The sequence below is a fragment of the Chrysemys picta genome, chromosome 6, assembly GCF_011386835.1.
Source record: "Chrysemys picta bellii isolate R12L10 chromosome 6, ASM1138683v2, whole genome shotgun sequence".
Lineage (NCBI taxonomy): Eukaryota > Metazoa > Chordata > Testudines > Emydidae > Chrysemys > Chrysemys picta.
This window is the reverse complement of record NC_088796.1, coordinates 376,942-402,922: the sequence shown is the minus strand read 5'-3', so window position 1 is coordinate 402,922 and position 25,981 is coordinate 376,942. Positions and strand designations below refer to the sequence as shown.

General features: G+C 64.2%; 1 protein-coding gene across 6 annotated transcripts in view; it reads left to right on the top strand.

Moving 5' to 3' along the window:
* Window positions 1–25,981, top strand: part of NPR2 (natriuretic peptide receptor 2) — a 53,232-nt gene that overhangs the window by 2,893 nt on the left and 24,358 nt on the right. For 5 of the 6 annotated variants that reach the window (XR_010602064.1, XM_065598578.1, XM_065598577.1 and 2 more), the window contains exons 2-7: window positions 9,743–9,942; window positions 17,250–17,363; window positions 23,409–23,544; window positions 23,891–23,985; window positions 24,310–24,442; window positions 24,978–25,062. Coding sequence is in view for 5 of the 6 variants with exons in the window: in XM_065598578.1 (XP_065454650.1) it covers window positions 9,743–9,942; window positions 17,250–17,363; window positions 23,409–23,544; window positions 23,891–23,985; window positions 24,310–24,442; window positions 24,978–25,062 (763 nt within the window). In the remaining variant the exon portion in view is untranslated. Of the gene's footprint in view, window positions 1–921; window positions 1,100–9,742; window positions 9,943–17,249; window positions 17,364–23,408; window positions 23,545–23,890; window positions 23,986–24,309; window positions 24,443–24,977; window positions 25,063–25,981 lie in introns of those variants that run through there. The other variant, XM_065598579.1, reaches the window with a different exon arrangement.

The following is a 25,981-nucleotide window of genomic DNA, read 5'->3' as shown; positions in this document are numbered from 1 at the left end:
TCTTCCCTCTCTTCGTTAGGTGGAGCCCGTCTCTGCCTAGCACTCCTCCTTCTTGGAACACCATCCCATGGTCGAAGAATCCAAAGCCTTCTCCCCGACACCACCTGCGTAGCCATTCGTTGAGTCGCCAACCCTGGGAAGGGGCCGTGGGGGGATGTTCATGTTCTGGCTCTTGGTTAGTGCCATGTGCAGCAATGGGCCCATCACGGCTCGGGCCCCTTCGGCTCTCGGGCCACAGCTTGAGGTGTGGGAGAGGGAGAGAGGCGGGGGGCGGGGGAGGTGTGCGCACGGGGGGGTGCACACGTGGGGTGTGGGGGGGCGTGTGCGCGCGTGGGTCGGGGGGGTTTCCTGCACTGCCGGAACGGTGTGTTCCTACCTCGAGCTCCATTAGCGGCGTTGGCTCGGCCCCGTGGCATTTAACCGGGCGCAGGAGCCTGATTTACACCCTGTGGGGAGCCTGGGCTAGAACTCGGTGAGCCGCCGGCCGTCTGCGCCACTCTGCTCTTTTTGCAGTGAAGAGGCACATTGAGTGACAGCGGGGGTGGGGCGGGGGTCGGCGGGTGATAGCGGGTGTGAGTAGGGTGACCAGACGTCCCGATTTGATCGGGACAGTCCCGATTTTAGGGGACTTGTCCCGCGTCCCGACCTTACATCGGTCGGGACGCACTTTGTCCCGATATCGGGGGTACCGCGGCAAGCCGGCACTGCTCACGTCTTCTTCCGGCCCCTGGGGCAGTGCAGTTGAGTTTCTGCTGGGCTGGCCGGCCGGCAGGCACCTCCAGAGTGCTGTAGCCCCACTCCCCAGGCACGCACAAAGGCAGGGGCGGGGCTTGTAGGCACCAGCAGCGAGCCCTCCCCCCCCTCCCGCCCCTCAACCTGACCCGTGCCGGAGCTACGCGGACAGGAGCCAGAGGGACGCTCCCTCCTCCCCCCGCTGCCAGCCCTGTGAACATGGCTGCAGCACGGCCCCGCTTCTCCCTCCTGCTCCTCGCCCTAGTTGCCCTGCTCCTGCCCGCACAGTGGCCCCTCTGCTTGGCCGCCAAGCACCTGGACCGGTGCTTCGCCGAGTGCAAGCGCTGCACCGACCCAGAGTGCAGCAGTAAGTGGGTGCGGGGTGCTGGGGTCCCCGGACGGGACCTGCCTGCTGGATCCTGAGGCTAGCACTGCGGGCGGAGGGGGGGGCGGGGAGGGACTGTGCCAGGCAGGCTCTGGGAGGGAGGACGGGGGGTCCGATGCCGCTCTGGGTAGCCCGTGCGGGGTGGGGTGATGATGCTGCAGGGACGGGAGACCCATGGGGAGGCCGGGGTGGAGGCAGTGCTCTCGGGGCCGGCCCTCAGGCAGGGCCATGGGGCTGCACTTGTGGGCACCGCGATCCGGCCATGAACCGGACGTTTCTCCGTCCCTTTAAAGGGCCAGTAGCCCGGCGTCCTGTCGGGTGGGTTCTCCCACACGTGCCGGTCCAGCCCAGTGTGGGGTGTGTTTGGTCATCGGCTCCCCAGCCCCATCTGCAGCGTTGGTACGTTCCAAGTAGAGCGGGAGGGGGCGAGTGGCAGTTGGCCGAGAGCGGGTGGAGGGAGGGGGCTGGGGGACGTGGCCTGAGCGCACCCTCTGGTGCTGGGGGGGCGGGGGGGGGTCCAGGCACGCACGGGGGAGGGGCTTATTGTTGTTTTTTGCTCCGCCCCTCCTCCCCCCCCCCCCCCCCGCGTCCCGATTTTTCACTTCTGTCATCTGGTCACCCTAGGTGTGAGGGTGTCACGGGGTGGGTGACAGCAAGGTGGGAAGTGGGGATGAGTGATAGCAGAGTGGGGGTGATGAGAGCGGGGGGGCTGAGGGTGATAGCAGAGTGGGGGTGATGAGAACGGGGGGGCTGTGGGTGACAGCAGCGGGGGGTGATGGGCTCGGGTGGCTGTGGGTGACAGCAGGGTGGGGTGATGAGAGCAGGGGGGCTGTGGGTGACAGCAGGGTGGGGGTGATGGGCTGTGGGGGCTGTGGGTGACAGCAGCGGGGGGTGGTGAGAGGGGGGGGCTGTGGGTGACAGCAGGGTGGGATGGTGAGAGCGGGGGGGCTGTGGGTGACAGCAGCGGGGGGTGGTGAGAGCAGGGGGGCTGTGGGTGACAGCAGCGGGGGGTGGTGAGAGCGGGGGGGCTGTGGGTGACAGCAGGGTGGTGGTGGTGAGAGCGGGGGGGCTGTGGGTGACAGCAGCGGGGGGTGGTGAGAGCGGGGGGGCTGTGGGTGACAGCAGGGTGGGGGTGATGAGAGCGGGGGGGCTGTGGGTGACAGCAGCGGGGGGTGATGGGCTTGGGTGGCTGTGGGTGACAGCAGCGGGGGGTGATGGGCTTGGGTGGCTGTGGGTGACAGCAGGGTGGGGGTGATGGGCTGTGGGGGCTGTGGGTGACAGCAGCGGGGGGTGGTGAGAGCGGGGGGGCTGTGGGTGACAGCAGGGTGGGATGGTGAGAGCGGGGGGGCTGTGGGTGACAGCAGGGTGGTGGTGGTGAGAGCGGGGGGGCTGTGGGTGACAGCAGCGGGGGGTGGTGAGAGCGGGGGGCTGTGGGTGACAGCAGCGGGGGGTGGTGAGAGCGGGGGGGCTGTGGGTGACAGCAGGGTGGTGGTGGTGAGAGCGGGGGGGCTGTGGGTGACAGCAGCGGGGGGTGGTGAGAGCGGGGGGGCTGTGGGTGACAGCAGCGGGGGGTGGTGAGAGCGGGGGGGCTGTGGGTGACAGCAGGGTGGTGGTGGTGAGAGCGGGGGGGCTGTGGGTGACAGCAGCGGGGGGTGGTGAGAGCGGGGGGGCTGTGGGTGACAGCAGCGGGGGGTGGTGAGAGCGGGGGGGCTGTGGGTGACAGCAGGGTGAGGATGGTGAGAGCGGGGGGGCTGTGGGTGACAGCAGGGTGGGGGTGATGGGCTGTGGGTGACGGGGGAGCTTTTCTTGGCGAAGGAGCCAGGTGAACTTTCCATTCTTCCTTAGCGAGCTGCCTGCCCCCCACCCCCGTCCCTTCACCTTTACTCCCTTTGCTGGCCCCCGGCTCACTTGTGGGTGGGGGCAGGGCTGGTCCAGGGGCACCACCTGCAGGGGTCCCCAGTGCCATGAGGGACATGCATTGGGGAGCTCAGAGCATGGAGGCGAGTGGGTTCGGGCCATTGGACTCCGGCCGGGGCTGCCCTGAATGTTGTGTGGGATGGGGTCGCTGGAGCCAGCATCCTAGGGACCAGTCTGACCATCTGGGGCTGCCCGAGCTCCAGCATCACCTGGCCAGAGACACCCCCCCCCACCCCGAGCCACGGGGAGCCAGAGCCCAGCTGCAGGAAGAGATGCCCCATCTCTTGCAAGGGCCCGAGTGATGGAGACCCCCCCCACCCCCACCCCCCGTCTCCAGGGCAGGGCAGCTCTTTCCAGGCATCGTGCCCCTCCCTAGGCCGCGTCTGGCTGGGTTTGCCCAGTGCCAGCTGCCGGCTCACTGCCCTGCGTGTGCTCCCCTGCCGAGGGGATGACAGGTCGGGGGGATGTCGCCGCTGAGCCGTCCCTTCAGCGCTCTCACCAACAGGCCAAGTTCTCCACTGTCCCCATTCTCCGGGGAGCGGGATTCCCAGGATGGGCTCCTGGCGCCGGGTGCTGTGTGTGGGGTCGCCCCTGCAGAGCTGAGACGCAGTGTGGGGAGCAGGGGACGGACGTGGGTCTGTCTCTGCGGGGAGGTTCCCCGGCAGGCGGTGCGGGCCACTGAGCGCAGCAGGGCAGGGGTAGCGCCATATTGGCTGGGGGAAGGGTCTTGCCCCACCCAGGAAGGGCAGCGGCCCCGACCCGGCACCAGCCCCTTCGCCTCCGCTACTCGCAATAGTCTGACCAGTGTTGGCAGCGCTGCAGAGCATGAGAGTAACGCGCCCGGCATCAGCCACACAGCACCGGGGCAGGCGGGCACGGGCTGGGGGCGGCCGAGATAAACCAGAGAGCAGGGCCGGGGTTAGACTCACTGGGGCTCAGGCAGGGCCGGTGTAACCGCTAGGCAAACTAGGCAGCTGCCTAGGGCGCCAAGATTTGGGGGTGCCAAAAGGGGGTGCCCCAATTTTTTTTTATACTATTGCTTAGGGGCAGGTACCTGTCAGTCTCCAGCGCTCGGGCCGCGCCAGCAGCCTGTTCACCTCGGAGTCTCCCCCGCTTGCCCGGGGGCCGCTCCTCCTCTCAGGCTTCCCGGCCCTGCCGCGCGGTGCAGGAGAAGGACGGCTGTTGGCGGGAAACAACAGCAGCAGCGCGGCCTCTCCTACCCCATGGCGGGCGCGCAGGCTGCCCCCGCCCTGGCCTCGGGCCGCCCGGCTCCCCCTGAGCGGCGCCCGGTTCCTGCTGCTCTCGGCCAGCAGGCGCAGGGCCCCGGCTGAGCCCGGCCCCTTGTGTCTCCTCCGCGGCGGTGCCCCCTGCCCGTGTCCTCTTGGGCGGCCGCGGCGGCAGCGGCCGGGGAGCCTGAGAGGAGGAGCGGCCCCCGGGCAAGTAGGGGAGACTCTGAGGGGTACGGGGGGTGACTTCTTGGGGGGCCGTCCCGGGGGATGACTCTTGTTGGAGGGGTACAGGGGGTGACTCATGGGGGGGGGCTGTCCCAGGCGGTGATTCGGGGGGCAGGTTGGGGCCGTCCCGGGGGGTGACTCTTGTTGGAGGGGTACAGGGTGTGACTCATGGGGGGGGCTGTCCCGGGCGGTGATTCGGGGGGCACGTTGGGGCCGTCCCGGGGGGTGACTCTTGTTGGAGGGGTACAGGGGGTGACTCATGGGGGGGGGGCCTGTCCCGGGCGATGATTCGGGGGGCACGTTGGGGCCGTCCCGGGGGGTGACTCTTGTTGGAGGGGTACAGGGGGTGACTCATTGGGGGGGCTGTCCCGGGCGGTGATTCGGGGGGCACGTTGGGGCCGTCCCGGGGGGTGACTCTTGTTGGAGGGGTACAGGGGGTGACTCATGGGGGGGGGCTGTCCCGGGCGGTGATTCGGGGGGCACGTTGGGGCCGTCCCGGGGGGTGACTCTTGTTGGAGGGGTACAGGGGGTGACTCATGGGGGGGGGCCTGTCCCGGGCGGTGATTCGGGGGGCACGTTGGGGCCGTCCCGGGGGTGACTCTTGTTGGAGGGGTACAGGGGGTGACTCATTGGGGGGGCTGTCCCGGGCAGTGATTCGGGGGGCACGTTGGGGCCGTCCCGGGGGGTGACTCTTGTTGGAGGGGTACAGGGGGTGACTCATTGGGGGGGCTGTCCCGGGCGGTGATTCGGGGGGCACGTTGGGGCCGTCCCGGGGGGTGACTGTCACGGAGTCACCGCGGGAACGGCTCTGGATGAAGGCAGCCAGGACTCTGGGGCAGCGTCTCCCCTCAGGGCACCTTCCCCAGGGCAAGGAGCCTGCTCGGCGTCGGCACCTCTTGGGTCTGACCTCGGAGCGTTCAGCCCCCCGCTCACCCCGGGAGCTCCCCGCAGCGAGTCCCCCTGGACGGGACCCCTGGGGAGCCTCACCCCCCCCCCCACAGGGCCCTGCCCCCACTCCGCAGCCAGCAGTGACCCAGCCAGTGTGTGACACAGACGCGTTATTAGTCGCTGGGACCCCAGCGTAGAGCAGAGCTTGTTAGTTCAGAAACATTCAGCAAAGTCCATCTTGGGGGGACCCAGGGCTCCCACCCCCCATTCCCACCTCCGAGTCCCAAAACAGGAGACTGACCAGCCCAGCCTCTGTCAGCCCCTACTGCCCCCTCTGGGGTTTGTCTCTTTCCTGGGCAAACAGCAGGTCACCTCACCTGGCCTCCACCTCTCTTTGTTCTCCACCATCTCCACCTGATTCTTGCAGGGGCTGGCTCCAGCCATCAGTTACCAGGCTACAGATTGTTGGCCGTTCTCTGTCCCTGGCAGCCAGTCGGTGTCACACTTGCCCTCTAGGGGCCTCTGCAATGATCACACACCCTTGTCCCACCACCTAGGTACATGAGTAACACGTAGGGGAAACTGAGGCACACACCGTATTCAGACAAAATATTAAGAACATTCCCACTTCGTCACAGACTCATTGGGGGGTTGGGGTGTGACAGGGTTGCCAACTTTCCAGTTTCTGAAAACCGGACACCCTGCTCTGGCCCCTCTCCCCGAGGCCCTGCCCCCGCTCACTCCTCTCCCCTCCAATCCAAACAAAACCCCCTAAACCCCAGAGCAGGAATTATGGCAGAAATCGCATGTTTCCTGCCCCCTCGTATCCGTGTTCTGAGGAAAGGGGGCGGTGAAGCTTTGCTGCGACACTTCTCTTGTCTTTGTCGGGGACGCTGGGAAATGGCAAGGAGTTGCTCACTCCTACTGCAATAAGTGCCATTCCCGGTATCCCTGCCAACGCTGTGGGAAAGAGGCATGAGACTGCTGCCCTAACAACCCGTCAGCAGAGAACCGTTGGGATACGGATAGTTATACACAAGTACTGAGCAGCACGAACTATAAACGCAGAAAATGCATTTCAGCAGCAGAACCCTGCTCTGATTCCCCCTCTGTACAACGAAAGCAAACATGGATTTTTGCCGGCTGCATTTTCACTTTGGCTGAGAAGTTCATTCTTGCCCCTCCTCTATGCGAAGAGCCAGGCCCCGAGCCCCACCTTCGCCAAGATCCCGTTGAGATCAGGTGATGCGTTCCTCTCTGCCGAGATCTCGGCACTGTGCAGAGAAAAGGTCCATGGCTCAACGAGGCAGGTCCTGGAAGAACCCCAATGAGGTAGCGGGTATTTAGGACCCTCGTTAAGACACAGCATCGAGGGAAGCAGGGGGGGAGAAGGAGAGATATGGGCTCTACTGAGCTAAACCTCCAGCGCCCTCCCCAAAAAGAGGTTCCTAAAAAAGTCAAAGACCTTTAAATAAACTCCAATACTGACAGAATGACACCCCGCCCCCCCGCCCTCCTACACACCAGAGGTGCTGCAGCACAGAGTAATTCCGGGGTGTGGGGGGGCATTGTGGTATCTGCGTTCCTCCTGGGGAATGAGTGGCAGGGGAGCTGGCTCTAGTCCTGCGCGGGGAGAGGGGAGGGCTGCATGGGCAGGGTGCAGGCCTGGGAAGGGGGATGAGGCGGAGAGCCAAGGTGGCCCCATTGGGGGAGTGGGGCACACGGGGGTTTTGCAGCCACAGGGGCTGGCTGAGGGCTGTGTGTGGGGGGGGAGTCGGCAGTGAGGTGACACTGCCAAGGGGCAGGTGGGCTGCCCTGGGCAGGGGGGACAGCCAGGGCCGGCTTTAGGCCGATTCCCCCGATTCGGGCTGTGACGGTGCAGGGAGCAGGGCGGATTTGACCTGGGAATGGAGCCTGGGAGTTACATTGAGGTACCTGAGCTGTAACCTGAGCCAGGAGGGGGGTGGGGGAAGTGACACCTTCTGCCCGGGAGAGGAACAAAGGAGAGGAGGAGCAGAGGGGAGGGGGGGAGCTGCTGGAGGGATTTGGGAGTTTTCAGTTTGGGGCTGGGAGGTGCAATGCAGAGAACCCCAAGCTGGGGTCTAAGCTCCCTGCACTCCCCAAAAGGACTTGATTGAGGGGTCCTGGTTGTATCTACAAGCTCTGCTGTAGACTGTGTTCCTGTTATCCAATAAACCTTCCGCTTTACTGGCTGGCTGAGAGTCACGGTGAATCGCAGGAAGCCGGAGGTACGGGGGCCTGAGTCCCCCACACTCGGCGACACAGGCCCCGCGCCCTAAAGAAGAGCGCCTAACTTTTAAATTTTTACTCACCCGGGGGCGGTCTGGGTCTTCGGCAGCACTTCGGCGGCATTTCGGCGGCGGGTCCTTCAGTGCCGCGGAAGACCCGGAGCGCCGCCGGGTGAGTCATCCCTGCCAGGGCCCCGTCAAATCGGGCCCCGCGCTTCCTAAAGCCGGCCCTGGGCGGGCACCCTGCCCCGGCTACTCGCCCATGCCAGGCGGGAGCTGGCGGCAGTGCAGCAGGGGCCCAGATGGGGGGGGGTTGCGGAGGGCAGCTGGGCAGGAGCGGGGGGGGGGGGGGAGCCTAGGCTGCTCCTGGCTGCCCATCCCTGCTGCTGCCGCTGCTGGAGGAGGTGGCATGGAGACTCCAGCGCGGGCACACGCTAGGAGGAGCAAAGGGGGGGGGCACGGCCGCTTGCTGCCCCCGCTGCCGGCACTGTGCCCGATTCCCTCACAGCGCCTCCCTGCCTGCCAGCCTGCCTGCTTGGCCCCAACTGTTCCGGCGCCCGTTGGGTGTCCGGTCAGCGTTTCTGACTGGACACTGTCAGGTGCCTTTTCAACTGGAAAGTTCAGTCGAAAAGAAGGGGCACCTGGCAACCCTAGGCCGTGTGGAGGGGGCGTCCCAGAGGGGTGATGCTTGTTGTGGGGGAATGGGGTGTGGAGGAGCTGTCACAGGGGGTTGGGATGTAGAGGGGCCGTCTCGGGAGGGTGCCTCATTTGGGGGGGGGGGGTTGAGGTGCAGAGGTGCTGTCCCATGGGGGTGACTTGTTGGGGGGGTTGGGGCTCAGAAGTGCCGTCCAGATGGGGATGATGGAGCATTGAGGGTTTTTTATGGGGGTGTAGTCACCTTAAATAGAAAGGTAGATTGGGAACTTTCCCTGTCCCCATTCCCCGCACGAGGAGAAAGGGGGAATGCCCAATGAGACTGAAAGGAGGGAAATTGAAAACGGATCAAATGAAACTCTTTTGCACATGGTGTGTAATTAGCCTGTGGAACTCACTGCCACAGGATTTCATTGAGGCCAAACTTTTAAGAAGTTTCAAAGGGGATCGGCCATTCCTGAGCATTATAGCACTATTCAGGGTACAGTTAAGGCTAACAGTTCTGGCAGGGAGATTAAACTTTGTTCTCAGGGCTTGAAGCAATCTCTAACAATTAGAGACCAGGATGGGGCCTGATGTGGGGTACATAATCCCACACCTGCTACTGCGGGGTTGTTACGCCTTCCTCTGGAGTATCTCGCACTGCCCATGGTCAGGGCCCTGGGCTGATGGTTGCCGGTTCAATCCTGTCTGGCAGTGCCTGCGAACCCGTCCACTTGGTGGGGCTGGGCTCTGGGTACATTCCTCTGCTGATCTGGTGTGAGTCCTGCATTGGCCCTGAGCCTCGTGCGCTGCCCTTCCATGAGGCCTGGGCCGTCGGGGCTCTGGGCCCTGCATCATACTGGGACCAGTCCCCCCAGCTCTGTGCAGACTCCCAGCTTTTCCTGCCTGGGACAGCTCGGTGTGTTCCCAGGGGGCCCGGAGCCCTCAGCCGCATGGCAGATCCCAGCTGGCCAGCCGCAGGAGAGCCCAGACCTGCGGGTGTGAGCAAGGGCATGTGTTTGTGCAGTGAGGTGTGACTGATGCTTACTCTCCACCTGTCTCTGCCCCGCAGCGACTGACACTGCCTGTCCCCCCTCCTCCGCCTGTCTCTGCCCTGCAGTGACTGACACCTCATCATCCCCATTCTCTGCCTGTCTCTGCCCCGCAGCGACTGACACCACATCACCTCCATTCTCTGCCTGTCTCTGCCCTGCAGCAACTGACACCACATCACCCCCATTCTCTGCCTGTCTCTGCCCCACAGCGACTGACACTGCCTGTCCCCCCTCCTCCGCCTGTCTCTGCCCTGCAGTGACTGACACCTCGTCATCCCCATTCTCTGCCTGTCTCTGCCCCGCAGCGACTGACACTGCCTGTCCCCCCTCCTCCGCCTGTCTCTGCCCTGCAGCAAACTGACACCTCCCCTTCCCTCCCATCTCTTCCCCACAGTGACTGACGCCCCCCTGTGTTTCCCCCCACAGTCATCTACATCTGCGGCCCCCTGGAGATGCTGCACCAGATTATGAGGCTGGCCCAACGGGAGAGCCTGACCAACGGCGACTACGTCTTCTTCTATGTGGACGTGTTTGGGGAGAGCCTGCGTGCCAGTGCCACCCGCGACGCCTTGAAACCCTGGCAGAATAAACAGAGTCAGGACGTGGGCCTGCGTCAGGCCTTCCAGGTATCCCCGGGGCTGGGGCTGGGGCTCGGGGCTCGGGCCTGTCCCACGCCAGTCCCGTGACAGCCCCTAGGCAGGCCCCCAGTCTCCAAGGATCCAATTGCCCCTGCCCCTCCAGCCCCAGCTCAGCGTCTCTCATATGATAAACTCAAATAGCAGTCACCCACTCAGGCAGCCGGGCACAGTCCTGCCCCCCAGCACCTCCCACCTGGAGTGGGGCCTTCCCCCAGCTGCTGACTCTGGGCCCTGCCGGAGCCTCCTCAGGCCATGTCTGGCGCACAGGACGCTGGCACGAAGCCGCTGCAGTTAGTACATGGCTCGGGCACGTGCCTGCTGGGGTCCTGGTGCCGGGCTGGTGGCCATGCTCCATGGGTAGGCGTCCCAGCGTGAACTCGCATCATCCGGCACGCTGGCTTGGGGCAAATGTTGGTGATGCGACGTGGGGCAGAGACGACTCGTGCAGGGGTGACAGGGAGTGAGGCAGCAAGTCCCCAGCACGCGACGTCCTCCCAAATGCCATCCCTAGGCTGTACGTTTTGCACCTTTTTCAAAAGTCCTGCAGACCCGCCCAGCACTTCGCAGTCTGCTGGCTGTGACGGGAGCGTGGAGCCTGCACCGCTCTGCACTCTTGTCAGACGCGTTGCGAACATGGGACACACGAGCCTCTGGTGTTTGCAGAGCTGCAGGAAGAACCGCATCAACAGGGAATGTGACGATTTCGTGGAGGACGGATTGCCGTGGGACGTACGAAAACCAATTCAAGGTTGTTGGTGGTCTTCACAGGACAGCTGCAGACGATGGAGCACCGCTTCTGGGCTGGGAAACAAGCAGTGACCGGTAGGATCGCATTGCGGTGCAGGTTTGGGATGACGAGCATTGGCACAGTCCTGGATCTGTGTGCCGAGCTCACCCCAGGCCGCCAGCGCAGGGACACCAGAGCAAGAGCGGCAGTGACAGCAGAGAAGCGAGTGGCGATTGCACTGTGGAAGCTTGCAACGCCCCATGCTACCGGTCAGTGGGAAATCAGTTTGCAATTGGAAAATGCACAGCGCAGGCCATCATCATGCAAGCCTGCAGGGCCATTCATCGTCTCCTGTTCTGCAGGACTGTGGCTTTTGGCAGCGTGTAGGACATAGTGGATGGGTTTGCAGCTATGGGGTTCCCGAACAGCGTGGAGCAATAGACAGCACGTATAGCTCTATTTTGGCCCCGGGCCACCTTGCCACAGAGCCCATCGGCAGAAGGGGCTTTTCTGTGGTTCTGCAACGCTGGTGCATCACGGGGACGCTTCACCAACATGGCTGGTCAGGGAAGGTGCCTGACGCTCCCATCTTTAGAACCCAGGACTGCTCAGAAAGCTGCAAGCAGGGACTTCCTTCCCGCTCAGTGGATCGTCACTGGCGATGCTGAAATGCCCGTAGTGATCCTCGGGGAGCCAGCCCACCCCTTACTCCTCGGGCTCCGGGAGTGTACTCCGGCCACCTGGACAGCACCAAGGAAAGATGTGCCAGTGGAATGTGCTTTGGTCAAGTGAAGAGACACTGGTGGTGTTTGCTCACAAGATTAGCTCTCAGTGAGAAAAAACACCCCAGTGGTTCGAGCTGCCTGCTGAATACCGGTGAGGCACTGGGGGAAAAGCTGCTGCTAGCGTGCAGGGGGAGTGGCTGTCTCCTGAGTTTGGCCAGACAGACAGAAGGACTGAGAGAAGAGTTCAGTGCAGAGCTGTGCGGTTGTGGGAGGCCTTGAAAGCGCCCTTTGCCCGTGAGCCAGACAGTGCGGCGTGGGGGACAGGGCTGCACCTGGCCCTTACGTGTTGGGGCTGTTAGAATTATGGAGGGGCTGGGGGCCATTTCTGATGAGAACAGCTTGTCAGTGGGCCTGTTCATTTGGCGCTGTGTGCTGTACCTTTATCATGGTCACACTGTGTGTGTGGCTGAGCCCAAGAATTCTGGTGCCCTGGACAATAACAAGTCGGGGGTGCTTTCAGTAGCGCTGGCCTTCTGTAGCACGTGTGGCTAAATAAAGATCAATTATGGTCCCCAAACCAGATTCTATTGGGTACCAAAACCAGTGCATAGAAATGGCGTGCAATTAAAAACCAATACGATAAAAAGTTCAGAAAGAAAGGAACAGACCTAATCAAGGGGAAAGAACATTCTTGTCCATTTCATCCCATTTTGGCCGCCCATACCACAGCCGTGGCTCTCTCCTGTCAGTGTACAGGAAGCTGGCTTGTCCTGGCTGGTGTAGGGGTGCAGGCAGGGCTGCGCCCCCATGCGACATGGACTGTTAGCAGGGCTGTAGTGAGGTGCTGCAGTGGAGCTCTCCATGGACTGCAGAGGGAGGCAAGCCCGGGCTTGTTGAACCTGTAGGTCCACAAGAGTCTGCAGCATCTGTGTTTGCTGTGGGAGACGCCCCATCATGGCCTGGTGCATCTCCCTCTCCTTGGCCTGCCGGGACCCTGGGGCCTTTCTCTTGTCTGCTCTTTCCTTCTCAGTCTGCAGTATTCTCGCTCTGGGCCCTCTGCTCACAATCGGATGCAGCGCTGGCTTGCAGGATCTCACTGGACATGGCACCCTGTCACGGACTCACAGACCGTGCCCACTCGTGGCCCCGTGCAGTCCGGGGGGGGGTGCCCCTTTCAGGGGACAGCCCTTCTCGGGGGTCCACTCTCTCTTGGGGTTAGGCCCCTCCACCTCCTGGAGCTGCACCTCTCTGAGCCTTAGCACGTCTGTCTCTGCCATGGGCCCCCCCAGGGAGTCCCCTCGCTCTGGACCACCTGGGCCTCCACCCCCGAAAGGGTTGATGCCACCCTGTTCTCTAGACTGGCGTGACTCCCAGCCAGCGTAACACAGGAGGGTTTATTGAGCGTCTGAACACAGCACAGGAAACTCTCAGGGCCTCAGGCCTGGCCTCCCTCAGCCCAGCACATCCCAGTCTTTCTGCATCCAGGTGGGCTCTGCCTGCTCCCCCTCTCCAGCCCCGAGCCCCCCTGCTCACAGCTGGGCATCTGAGATCCCCGGCCCCAGGCCCCGCCTCTGTCCACTGTTTTCTCTCCAGGTAAACAGGGTTGTGAACCGGGGCCTCCTCTCCTGCTTCTGTCCTCTGTCTCTAACCGGCTGGTTAGGTCACTGGGTCCTCACTCTGCAGCCCATTGTCCTCCCACTGGCCAGAACCGGCTGCGTCTCCTCAGCTGGGCCTCCGGATCGCCAGGACACTGGTCGCTGGGGTATCCATCCTCCCGGCCATTGGCTGAGGTCCCAAGTTCCCTCTCCGATCCTCTGTAACAACAAACTCCCTCTCCCCTCACCTCGTTAAACCAGTAACACCCGGGGAAACTGTGTCCCACTCCCTCTGCATGCAAACCATTGGAAACCCACAGAAAACAACCCCCCCCCCCCCCACTTCATCACACCTCCCAAGTCCTCTTCTTTCTCCTCCTCGTCTGGCTCAGGAGGGGGAACCTCCCAAAGCCGCAGTGGCAGAGCTGGAGCTGAAGCACACAGCGGTACCTTGTCAGCGTAGTCACAACGGAAGGTGAACGCAAAGTGCAGAACTCCCCTTGCTCCCCTTGCATTTGAAACAAGACTTTCTCGTTGACACCTGCCCTGAGTGATTGTGCCCAGCTCCGTTCTGCCGTCTGGGGAGTCTGGCGGCAGGGGGGCGAGAGAATGTTACACACGTGCATGGGGCAAAGGCACTGAGTACAGGCACTCGACGGGCCGTGCGGATTTCAGCTGAGCTCTCGCTCACGAGAGGCACAGAGACCACAGCGGCTGCTGGTGTCCCGAAGCCAGTTTCCTGCAGTGGTGCCAGCCGAGCTCATCACAGACTGGTGTGGGACGGGGTCCTACTGTGGAGGAAGAAATCGGGCTGCCATCCCTAGAGTCCTTCGGGAGAGGATTGCGGAGTCTCTCCGTGAACATTTCACCGAGAGCTCACGGGAGGAGGCCAGGAACATCCCTCAGCACATCAATAAGCTGCTCCGCCTGCCACCCTTGCCTAACACTACAGGGCAGATACCACCTCTCCCTCTGGTCGGCGTGCTGCTGTCTCCTCTCGTACGAGTAAATGAGTGAGAAGTCGATGGCTGTGTCCTTTCACAGTGCGCTCCGTCACCACCACTGCATTTAAACTGTCCTAAGAAATGCATTCCTGTTCCTTCCCATGCATCAGGCGCATCCAGGCGGGAGTGACTGGCCTGGGGGAGTCTCAGACGGGTCTTGTCTCGTGGCGTAGCAGGACCCACCAGTTGCGTGTCCCTCCTTGTCTTCTCCGTTCGCTGCAGTGGTCTGGCTCCGGCTCTTGGAGGCATCCATGGTGGTGTGCGGGGGGGTGGGAGTGTCTCTGCTGAGGGTGGCATGCAGCTCTTCATATAAGCAGCAGGTCTGTGGCTTGGCACCGGATCGGTTGTTGGCCTCCCTGGCTGACTGCTACACCCACCACAGCTGCTCTGCTTTCATGCGACACTGCCGCTGGTCCCTGCCGTACCCCTTCTCCTGCATCCCCCAAGCAATTTGCTCACGGCTGTCACGTTTCTATGGCCGGTGCATAGCGGTGCTCCCACAGGCCCGGGAGATCCGGCACCTCTGGGAAGGAGCGCGTCTGGAGCGCGTCGCTGGCTGGGCGCTTGCACGTGACCGTGGAGAGCTGCTAGGCGAGCTGGGCGCCCAGGAAAAGGCATTTCAGAAATGTCTGGTGGTGGGTTCCGGTCTTCGTGACCCTTGGGCAGCCGAGTTCACAGTTGTGACCAGAGTGGTTGTGCTGGGCATTGTGGGACAGCAGCTGGAGGACTGGTGGCGGTACTGCGTCGCCGTAACAGGGCGCGTGCATGGGCGGGAGACAAATGGAAGCGTAGAGACATGCACAGCTCGTTCGACACGAGCCTGACTCTGAGTGTAGACAAGCCTGGCTCTCCGCAGACATGACCACAACTTCCTGGACTTCCCCTTCTCCGCGGCCTCCTGCTGCGTCTCTCCTGGCATCACCCGATTCCTCTTGGGGGTCTCAGTCTGCAACCAGGGTGGGCCAGCCCCAGCTCTCCAGCTGTTAAGGGGTGAGCCAGCCTGTTATCGGTTCCCTGCAGAGCCAGACCCCCGAGGGAGCTCCTCCAGGGCACGAGGCAGCAGCTTATTAGCCACCTGGCGCAGCGGGCGAAGGTCCCGAGGTCAGCAGACAGATGCAGAGGTTCAGACGGGTCAGTCTAGCCAACCCCCAGCAAGCTGCTGCAGAATCCATTTGGGCCCTGTCTCGCCGTCTCGCCCTTTGTCGTTTGTCCCAGGTGTGTGCTCAGTGTCTCTGCACACTCCGCTCTTGGCACCGCCACCTGTGCTCTCCGCTCCGGGCTTTGCTCTGCTTCCCCGCAGCGAGGCAGGGAACCTCCTTCCTCGGCTGTTATCACTCGGTGCGACTGTCCCGCCACTGGGGCTCTCTGGAGCCTCCACTCACACGCCTGTGGGCTTTATTCATGTGAATGACTCTGGTTTCCAGCCGGACTGCTGAGTCAGCACCTCCTCCCTTCCCTTCCACGCAGAGCCTGGCCACGCCACGTCCAGAGGGAAATGGAGGCTCACATGGGGGTCATAAAAATATTACCAAAATTCCCACATGGCACTGGGCTGGGGGTCAGTGGTCAGGACTAGGGCTGGGGTCAGGGGTCAGGCCTACGCCAGGCGAGGGCTGAGATCAGGGGTCGGGATTAGGTCAGGGGTCGGGCCTATGCCAGGCCGGGGCTAGGGTCAGGGATCAGGACTAGGGCCGGGGGTCAGGGGTCAGGACTAGGGCTAGGGATTGGGGGTTGGGCCTATGCCAGGCTGGAGCTGGGGGTTGGGCATCGTGCCAATGCCAGGCTGGGGGGTCAGGCCTACGCCAGGTGAGGGCTGAGATCAGGGGTCGGGATTAGGTCAGGGGTCGGGCCTACGCCGGGCTGGGGCTGGGGCTGGGGGTCAGGGGTCGGGATTAGGTCAGGGGTCAGGCCTATGCCAGGCCAGGGCTGGGATCAGGGGTCAGGCCTATGCCAGGCCGGGACTGAGGTCAGGGGTCAGGACTAGGGCTGGGGGTCGGGACAGGCCGGGGCTAGGGATTGGGGGTTGGGCCTATGCCAGGCTGGGGGTCAGGGGTCGGGACTGCACCAGGCTGGGGCTGGAGGTCAGGGGTCGGCCTATGCCAGGCCTGGCTAGAGGTCGGGGTCGGACCTGTGCCAGGCCAGGGCTGGAGTCAGGGTCAGGCCTATGCTAGCCTGGGGGTCAGGGGTCAGGACTGCACCAGGGCTTCCAGGTCCATGCCTGGGGTTGGGTTTGGGGGCCCCCACCAAAGCCATTCCCTCTTCAGTGATTGTGGGGAGCCTGGCCTAGTGCCCTCTCCCTCAGGAGCAGGCCACAGGGCGTGGGACACCACCCGTGGGGGGGATTCCGGGAGACTCCAGGGGGCACATGGTGTCAGACCCACAGGACCGGTGCTATGACCCCAACTTTGGAACAGCTTCTGCAGGGATCCCATCATGTGCCAGACCCCCTAGAGTGTCACTTTTCCTCCAGGGTGAGCCACGCGGCCTCTCCACCTCCTTAGGCTGGACCCCTGGGCCTGCAGCTCCCTGCTCCACCCCGTGAGCTCCACTCAGCGAGTCCGAGGCAGACCTGTCCGATCCTGGGGAGCAACGCACCCCTCCACCAGTGTCTGCAGGGACACTCCGCCAGCGGGGGCAGACAGTCGGGGTTATTAGTCGACTAGCTCACAGCATAGGGCGTCCTTGGGTAGCCCAGAGAAAAGAAAGTTACAGCTGGTCAGGTCCGCCCAGAGCCCCAAGCCTTGGCCCCTGACCGCTGTGTCCCAGTCGGTGTGTGCCCCAAGCCCTCAGCAGCCAGCCCTTAACCACCCCCTGGCACCTCCCCAGCCCTTTGTTCTCCAGCTGGGCAAATGCTGCTGGGCTTCCTGGTGAGAGGTAGCCGTCCATGGCCGCTGGTTGCTAGGCATCAAAGTCCCAGTGACTGGGGTTGCCATTGTCTTCTCACAAACTCCCTGGATATGGGGCCCAAGCCTCAGACTGCAGGGAACCATCCACACCTGACTCTCTGAGCCGCTGCAGAGAGCACCAAGCCTTTCTACCCACTAGGTAACACTGCAGCACACAGGGGAAACTGAGGCACACATAGACTGCATAAAAATGTTACAGAAAATTCCCACGTGGTCACCCCTGGGGCCCTGAGACAGAGCACCCCTCTCTGAGTGGGGCTGTCGCCCTCCCCTCCCTGGCCCCAGCAGGGTGGGTTCGCTGCTGGGTACAAGGCAGTGGCCTGTGCTTTGCCTTGCAGACGGTGCTGGTGATCACCTACCACGAACCCCAGAACCCCGAGTACCAGCACTTCCAGACCCAGCTGATCCTGCGAGCCAAGGAGGAGTTCAAGGTGGAGCTCGGCTACTCGCTGGTAAGTGGGCTGGGCCTGCCGGTGCGTTGCCAGGCCTGCTGTGTGCCCGGCACCTTCCCTGCTGGGCTTTGGGCAGGGGTGCCGTGGCACGACCCAAGAGGTCTACGGGGCCTGGGCCTGGCCTGAGCATCCTTGGCAAGGCCTGTAAAATGTTGGTCCTGGTCTCAGCCGCCTAGTCCCTGGGCTGGGCTGGGCCGGGCCGGCCTGCCCCATGTGTGCCGGTGGCATAGACCAGCCTGGGGGCGGGCGTGCGGGCTGGCTCCCCTCCCCGGAGCAGGGGTGGGCTGGGCGAGCCAGCAGGAGATGAAGGGCGCAGGGTGGGATGGAGAAAATGAAAAAGTGAGAGAGGAAGCGGGACCCAGCACAGGAGTGTGGAGGACGAGCCCCCCCCCACCCCCACCCCCCCCGCCCGAGCTCCACACACACACACCTGGGAGTGCTGGTGGCTGGGAAGCGGCTGGGTCCCTGCCAATCCCCATGCCACCCATCTACCCCTCTCCGGGAAACCTCTCCCAGGGCTCCAAGCAGGAAGGGAACAGGCTGGTAGGAGCAAAGGACCCTTCTGGCTGTGCCACGGGTCGGCAGGGGCCCCTCCTGGCCCACTCGCGCCGGGGGATCTAGGGCCCCGCCCAGCCCCCGTTCCTGACAGTGCTTCTCTGTGAGCCCCAGCCGTTGAGGTTTGTGCTGTGGGGCTGCAGGGTCCTGTTCACACGCGCATGGCACTGGCTGAACTTGTAGGAAGCCCTTACACAAACACACACTGCCCTTACACGTGTGCACGCTGCGCTGACACACACACACGCTGCCCATACACGTGTGCACGCTGCGCTGACACACACGCCCATACATGTGTGCACGCTGCCCTAACACACACACGCCGCCCTTACACGTGTGCACGCTGCCCTAACACACACACGCCGCCCTTACACGTGTGCATGCTGCCCTGACACACACACGCTGCCCATACACGTGTGCACGCTGCCCATACACGTGTGCACGCTGCCCTGACACACACACGCCGCCCATACACGTGTGCACTCTGCGCTGACACACACAAGCCGCCCATACACGTGTGCACGCTGCCCTGACACACACACGCCACCCCTACACGTGTGCACGGTGCCCTAACACACACACGCCGCCCTTACACATATGCACGCTGCCCATACACGTGTGCATGCTGCCCTGACACACACGCCACCCTTACATGTTTGCACGCTGCCCTGACACACACACACACACACACACCGCCCTTTCACATGTGCATGCAGCCCTGACACACACACGCCGCCCTTACACGTGTGCACGCTGCCCTGACACACACACGCCGCCCTTACACGTGTGCACGCTGCCCTGACACACACACGCCGCCCTTACACGTGTGCACGCTGCCCTGACACACACACGCCCTGCCCTTTCACGTGTGCACGCTGCCCTGACACACACACACACACCGCCCTTTCACGTGTGCATGCTGCCCTGACACACACATGCTGCCCATACACGTGTGCATGCTGTCCTGACACACACACACACCGCCCTTTCACGTGTGCATGCTGTCCTGACACACACATGCTGCCCATACACGTGTGCATGCTGTCCTGACACACACATGCTGCCCATACACGTGTGCACGCTGTCCTGACACACACATGCTGCCCATACACGTGTGCACGCTGTCCTGACACACACATGCTGCCCATACACGTGTGCACGCTGTCCTGACACACATGCTGCCCACACACGTGTGCACGCTGTCCTGACACACACGCACCCCCTTACACGTGTGCACGCTGCCCTGACACACACGCACCCCCTTACACGTGTGCACGCTGCCCTGACACACACGCACCCCCTTACACGTGTGCACGCTGCCCGGACACACACGCACCCCCTTACACGTGTGCACGCTGTCCTGACGCACACGCACCCCCTTACACGTGTGCACGCTGCCCAGACACACACATGCCGCCCTTACACATGTGCACGCTGCCCTGACACACACATGCCGCCCATACACGTGTGCACGCTGCCCTGACACACACATGCCGCCCATACACATGTGCACGCTGTCCTGACACACACACGCCCCCCCTTACACGTGTGCACGCTGTCCTGACACACACACGCCCTGCCCTTACACATGTGCATGCTGCCCTGACACACACACGCCGCCCTTACACATGTGCACACTGCCCTGACACACACATGCCGCCCATACACGTGTGCATGCTGCCCTGACACACACATGCTGCCCATACACGTGTGCATGCTGCCCTGACACACACACGCCCTGCCCTTACACGTGTTCACGCTGCCCAGACACACACGTGCCGCCCTTACACATGTGCACGCTGCCCTGACACACACACACACCGCCCTTTCACGTGTGCACACTGCCCTGACACACACATGCCGCCCATACACGTGTGCATGCTGCCCTGACACACACATGCCGCCCATACACGTGTGCATGCTGCCCTGACACACACATGCCGCCCATACACGTGTGCATGCTGCCCTGACACACACATGCTGCCCATACACGTGTGCATGCTGCCCTGACACACACACGCCCTGCCCTTACACATGTGCATGCTGCCCTGACACACACACGCCGCCCTTACACATGTGCACACTGCCCTGACACACACATGCCCTGCCCTTACGCGTGTGCACGCTGCCCTGACACACACATGCTGCCCTGACATGTGTGCACGCTGCCCTGACACATGTGCACCCTGCCCTGACACACACACGCTTCCCTCTGTCTCTGGCATGTCAACCCCACGCAGCAGTGGCAGTGGGGGCTCCCCACAGACTCTGTCCCTCGCTGAGGCCTGGCCTTGGGGATGGTCCCCGTTGAAGGACAGCAGGGCCATGTCTCATGGTGGCAGCGTGGGCTGCGCTCTGCTGGCAGCGCTCCCGGAGTTACTGCCGCTGCAGTGCCCCGCCCAGTGACAGCAACCCCTGATTGCGGTGTGGGCAGGTGGAGGCTGAGGGCATCCTTGACCTATCGTTTCTGTGCTGCTAAGGGCCTGGGGTTCTGAATGCTCCGAGAGCGTCGCTTAGCAACCTCCGGGATTCAGAAGGGGCGCCGCGTGCGGTCGAATCTGGCACGCTGCCGCGGGAGTTGCCTGGGCTGTCGCTCTCGGCAGTGCCTGTGGTGCACGTGGGCTGGGGGTGGCTGCTCGTGAGAGCCTCTCTCTCCTCTCACGTGCCACGAGGACAGGGAAGTTCCAGGGAAACCAAGGGGCAGCAGATCAAAGGAAATGCACAATGTGTGATCGGCCTGCGGAACTCTCCGCCACAAGGTGTCACTGAGGGTGCAAGCTCAGGGAAGGCTCAGCTACTTCTGTGCTGAATGAGACCAGCCAGACTCACAATACTAAGGGTTAAAAGCAGTTTGGGAGGGACCCGTGCCTCGCCGTGAGAGAGCCCTGAGTGATGGGGCTCCCGACCCGTCCTTGGGGCGAGGGGCTGCGGCAGGTTCGGCTCCTCTGGTGCTGTGTCTGGGGATCATTGGCTCAGGTAGCACTTAACTTCTCCGTATCTTTATGAACAAAGGGAATTGCCCTGGTTATGCCGTGTGCTGGGATCCCTCCTATGAGGGCAGAGTGGCTGTAGTGGGGATACTCTAGGAGTTCAGCCCCATTATGTGAAAGTCGTGGTTAGAGCTGGAGCCCAGACTTCACTGCCCTGTGGCCAGGGGGCTGGGAGTCACTGTTCCGCCAGGAGGCTGGAGGCTGGAGTCGTCTCAGAGTCTGTCTACACAGCAAAGCAAACCCCCAGGCTGGCCGTGGGGCTCGTCCCTGCAGTGTGGATTCTGCAGTCTGAGCTCTGGGATCCTCCCGCCCTGCTGGGTCCTAGAGCCCTGAGCTCCAGCCCCGGCCCCAGCCATGAAACAGCCCCGCAGCGCAGCCCAAGTCAGCTGGCAGGGGCCAGCCATGGGGGTTTCTTTGGTGTGTAGACAGACCTTTAGGAGCTTCCCCATGGGGCTGGGCTGGTGGGTGGCCGAGGGCCCCAGGATGGAATGGCTGGAGCAGGGGCCTGGAGCCGGGGGTGGCTCTTGCTGTTGGTGAGTCTCTGGAGCGTGGCTGGACTGGCGGCACTTCCAGTTGGGCTGGGCTGGGCAGGGCCCTGGGGTGGCTGCCCGGCAGACCCCGTCCCCCAGCACTGTGATGGGCGACACTCAGGCTGCGGCACTGCCTGGTTCCCTGTGTCGGGCGGCACCCGGTCCCCTGGTGTTGCCCGTGCAGAGCGAAGGGTGTGGACACTCCCCTCACAAGGAGCCAGCTCACGGCCTGCACGGCAGTGACGGGCAGGGGACAGCTCCAGTGGTGGATCCAGGCTTGCTGGGCCAGAGGCCGGGAAGCTCCAGGGCTCGGTGCCTGGGGGCAGATCCTCTCTGCCAAGCAGTCTCTGGAGTGAGATTGGGAAGCTGCCCTCTCCCCCACCCCCACTGTCCCCAAGGGCCTCGCGCAGCCCCCCAGGTGTGACCCCACGGAGCTGGAGTGGGTTCTCCCGCTACCTGCCGGTGCGGCCCAGGGCAAGCCAGGGGATCTGATGGTGCCCTGGAGAGCGTGTGGGGAGCCCACCTGCCGTGTGCAGGCCCCAGGCACCTCCCGCTGGGAGCTTGGACAGAGAGATGTCAGCTGCTTAGCTGGGAGGTCTCCTGCCCCACGGAGCTGGGAGGTCTTGCTGCAGGTGGGAGAGACGGGCGGGTGCTCACACAGCCCCTAGGACAGCAGCCCCTGCACCCCACAGCCCGGACCTCTGAGGGGAGCAGCAGCGCCCCAGGCCCCTTCCCTCACCTGTCACCGTGGGTCCCTCCTGTACAGCCCCAATCTTTGCACTCTCCCCCTATACCGGGCGTCTCCCCAGCCCCTGCTCATTCCGTGCCCTTCTCAGAAGCCCTGCATTCCTGCGCCATCCTTGCCAGGTGGGGCCCGGGGGCTGTGGGGTCGTGTCAGGGATGGGGCCACGTCGGGTGCGGGGCTCTCTGGTAATGGGGACTGTGGCAGGCGTGGGCGGCTGTATGGCCTGTGTTGTGGATCAGAGCCATGGAGCTGTGACTGTGTCAGGCCTAAGGGCCTGTGTCGGGGCCATGGAGCTGGGGGCCGTGCTGGGGATTGGCGCTGTGCTGGGTGTGGGGCTGTCTCTGGTGCAGGGCAGCGTGGAGGAGGTATGGGGGGGGTGTATGGGCCGTGTCGGGGATCAGGGCTGGGGGCCGTGCTGGGTGTGGGGCTGTCTCTGGTGCAGGGCAGCGTGGAGGAGGTATGGGGATGTGTGTATGGGCCGTGTCGGCGATCAGGGCTGGGGGCTGTGCTGGGTGCGGGGCTGTCTCCGGTGCAGGGCAGCGTGGAGGAGGTATGGGGGGGGGTGTATGGGCCGTGTCGGGGATCAGGGCTGGGGGCCGTGCTGGGTGTGGGGCTGTCTCCGGTGCAGGGCAGCGTGGAGGAGGTATGGGGGGGGTGTATGGGCCGTGTCGGGGATCAGGGCTGGGGGCCGTGCTGGGTGTGGGGCTGTCTCTGGTGCAGAGCAGCGTGGAGGAGGTATGGGGGGGGTGTATGGGCCGTGTCGGCGATCAGGGCTGGGGTCTGTGCTGGGTGTGGGGCTGTCTCTGGTGCAGGGCAGCGTGGAGGAGGTATGGGGGGGGTGTATGGGCCGTGTCGGGGATCAGGGCTGGGGGCTGTGCTGGGTGTGGGGCTGTCTCTGGTGCAGGGCAGCGTGGAGGAGGTATGGGGGTGTGTGTATGGGCCGTGTCGGGGATCAGGGCTGGGGGCCGTGCTGGGTGCGGGGCTGTCTCTGGTGCAGGGCAGCGTGGAGGAGGTATGGGGGGGGTGTATGGGCCGTGTCAGCGATCAGGGCTGGGGGCCGTGCTGGGTGCGGGGCTGTCTCCGGTGCAGGGCAGCGTGGAGGAGGTATGGGGGGGTGTATGGGCCGTGTCGGCGATCAGGGCTGGGGGCCGTGCTGGGTGCGGGGCTGTCTCCGGTGCAGGCCCCAGGACAGGCGCAGGGCTCTGATGTCTTTCTCCCTGGGCAGATGAACCTGGTGGCCGGCTGCTTCTACGACGGTGTGCTGCTCTACGCCATGGCGCTGAACGAGACGCTGGCCGAGGGCGGCTCCAAGAAGGACGGCACCCGCATCGTGCAGAAGATGCGGGAGCGGAAGTTCCAGGGTACCGGCCTGGGGAGCCTGTGGGGGGAGGAGATACCAGCCCAGGCGCTCTGGCTGGCACGGGCTGCGTCCCCGGCACGATCCCAGCAACGCTTTGCCAGGGCAGCCGTGGCCTGGGCCGGCCCCGCTGGGTGCGCTCGGGCTCAGCACCCGGCCTGGCACACAAGTTGCCGGGGGGGGCGTGGGGGGGAAGCAGGCCCAGGCCCAGCTGCTGCTCGTCGGTGTACGGGAGAGAAGCTGGTGCCGAGTGCTCACTGGTCAGGAGGGGACCCCTGCACCCCAACACCCCCACAACCTCCCTCTGCCTCCCCAGCCCCAGGGCGCTCACCCCTGCCCCTCCCTTCCAGGGGTCACCGGACTGGTGAGCATGGACGGCAACAACGACCGGGACACGGACTTCAGTCTGTGGGCGATGGGCGACCCCGAGAGCGGGGAATACGAGGTGGGTGCGGCCCCGAGGCAGGGGGGCTCCAGAGTGCACAGGACTGTCCCAGCTGCTGAGCCACCTCCCAGGGCAGGAGCCTGCCATGGGCTTTGGGGAGGGGATGCAGCAGGGTCAGTGCCCCCGGCAGGGGTTGGAGGGGTTTGGGGGGACACAGGGATCCATGGGGGGAGGGGGAGGCTCTGGGCTGTTGGGGGGCTGCTCGTCAAGGAAGCGGGTGCATAGAGGGGTGGGGGGGGTCTGCTGGTCTGAACCTGGGGGAGAGGCTGGTGGTCTGGCTGGGGAGGGGTCGCTGTGGCCCAGCTGTGCCCTCTCTCCGTGCAGGTGGCAGGGCACTACGCCGGGGCGGAGAAGAAGCTGAACTGGCTGGGGAGGCCCATTCGCTGGGTGAAGGGGGCGCCCCCCCTCGACAACCCTCCCTGCGTCTTCGATGTGGATGACCCCTCCTGTGATAAAAGTGGGTGTGATGGGGAGCTGCTGGGCCTGTCTCCTGAGCCCCCGGCATCCCTGCCTCCCATTCGCCTGCCCTGGGGTGGTCAGGGGGCCCTGGATCCCCCTGTCCCAGCAGCGTCTGGACTGGAAGGCACCTGTCCCATATGCAGGAAAATGCCCAGCTAAGCCAGGAGCCTTGGGGCTGCAGGACGCCTGCTCCCCTGCCAGATCTGGGGCTGCCCGACCTCCTGAGCCCCCGGCCCCAATCTCTGGGCATGGGGAGCTCTGCCAGGTCTCTGGCTGCTGCCCTCAGGGCTGGGGTTGGGGCCCGGCTGGGCCGGGCAGCACATGCTGGGTGCCCCAAGGGAAGGGATGATTTAGCTGGGAATTGGTCCTGCTTTGAGCAGGGGGTTGGACTAGATGACCTCTTGAGGTCCCTTCCAACTCTGATATTCTATGATTCTATGAAGGGCAGAGCATTCGACGGGGAGCTGGACAGGGCCTGGGGGCTGTTTGGGGAGCCCTGCCCCCGCTAACCAGCTCTCCGCTCGTCTCTCCAGCCCCACTCTCTACGCTGGCCATCGTGGCGCTGGGCACCGGCCTCACCCTCGTCATGTTTGGAATCTCCAGCTTCCTGATTTTCAGGTGAGACGGCCGTGCCCAGCCCTGGCACCCTGCTCCCAGGACACTGCCCACGGCTCCCGGGGCCCCGCCCACGGCACCCTGCTCCCGGGGCCCCGCCCACGGCTCCCGGGGCCCCGCCCTGGCACCCTGCTCCCGGGGCCCCGCCCACGGCTCCCTGTTCCCGGGGTCCCGCCCTGGCACCCTGTTCCCGGGGCCCCGCCCTGGCACCTTGTTCCCGGGGCCCACTCATGGCTCCCTGCTCACGGGGCCCCGCCCATGGCTCCTGGGGCCCCGCCCACGGCATCCTGCTCCCAGGGCCCCGCCCACTGCTCCCTGCTCCCAGGGCCCCGCCCTGACACCTTCCTCCCGGGGCCCCGGCCTGGCTCCCTGCTCCCGGGGGCCCGGCCTGGACCCTGCTCCCGGGGCCTGGCCTGGAGCTCTGCTGCCGGGAACACCAAGGGAGCCTGGTGCCCCACCCGGGTAAGTGCATGTGCACTGCCGGGTGCGTGTGCAGGGTGGGTGGGGTGAATCCTCAGCAGCCCCCTCCCCACTGGCACCCAGCAGCCTGCCAGCAGAGGCCAAAGGCAGAGGGGCCTGTAGAGTGGAGCCCCCAGGAGGGGGGGCCGGCTGGGAGTGGGGGGCCAATGCCCCGGGTGCTCTGTGCCTGGCCCAGCCAGTCCCATCCGCAGAGCGCCAAGGTGCAGGGCCTGGCTGGTGGCCACCCCGGCAGAGACATCCTGTCCTGGGGGCTCCTGGGCGAATGTCCCACCCTGTGATCACAGCCCAGGCAGCCCCAGCGGGGAGGGAGCCGTACACAGCACAGCCAGATCCCTCGATACCAGCCGCCCTTCGGAGGGCAGCTCTGGGTCTTCCACCCGGCCGGCTCCAGCCCCACGCTGCCCAGCCTGGGGCCACCCCCACATTCCAGAGCACCAGGCCC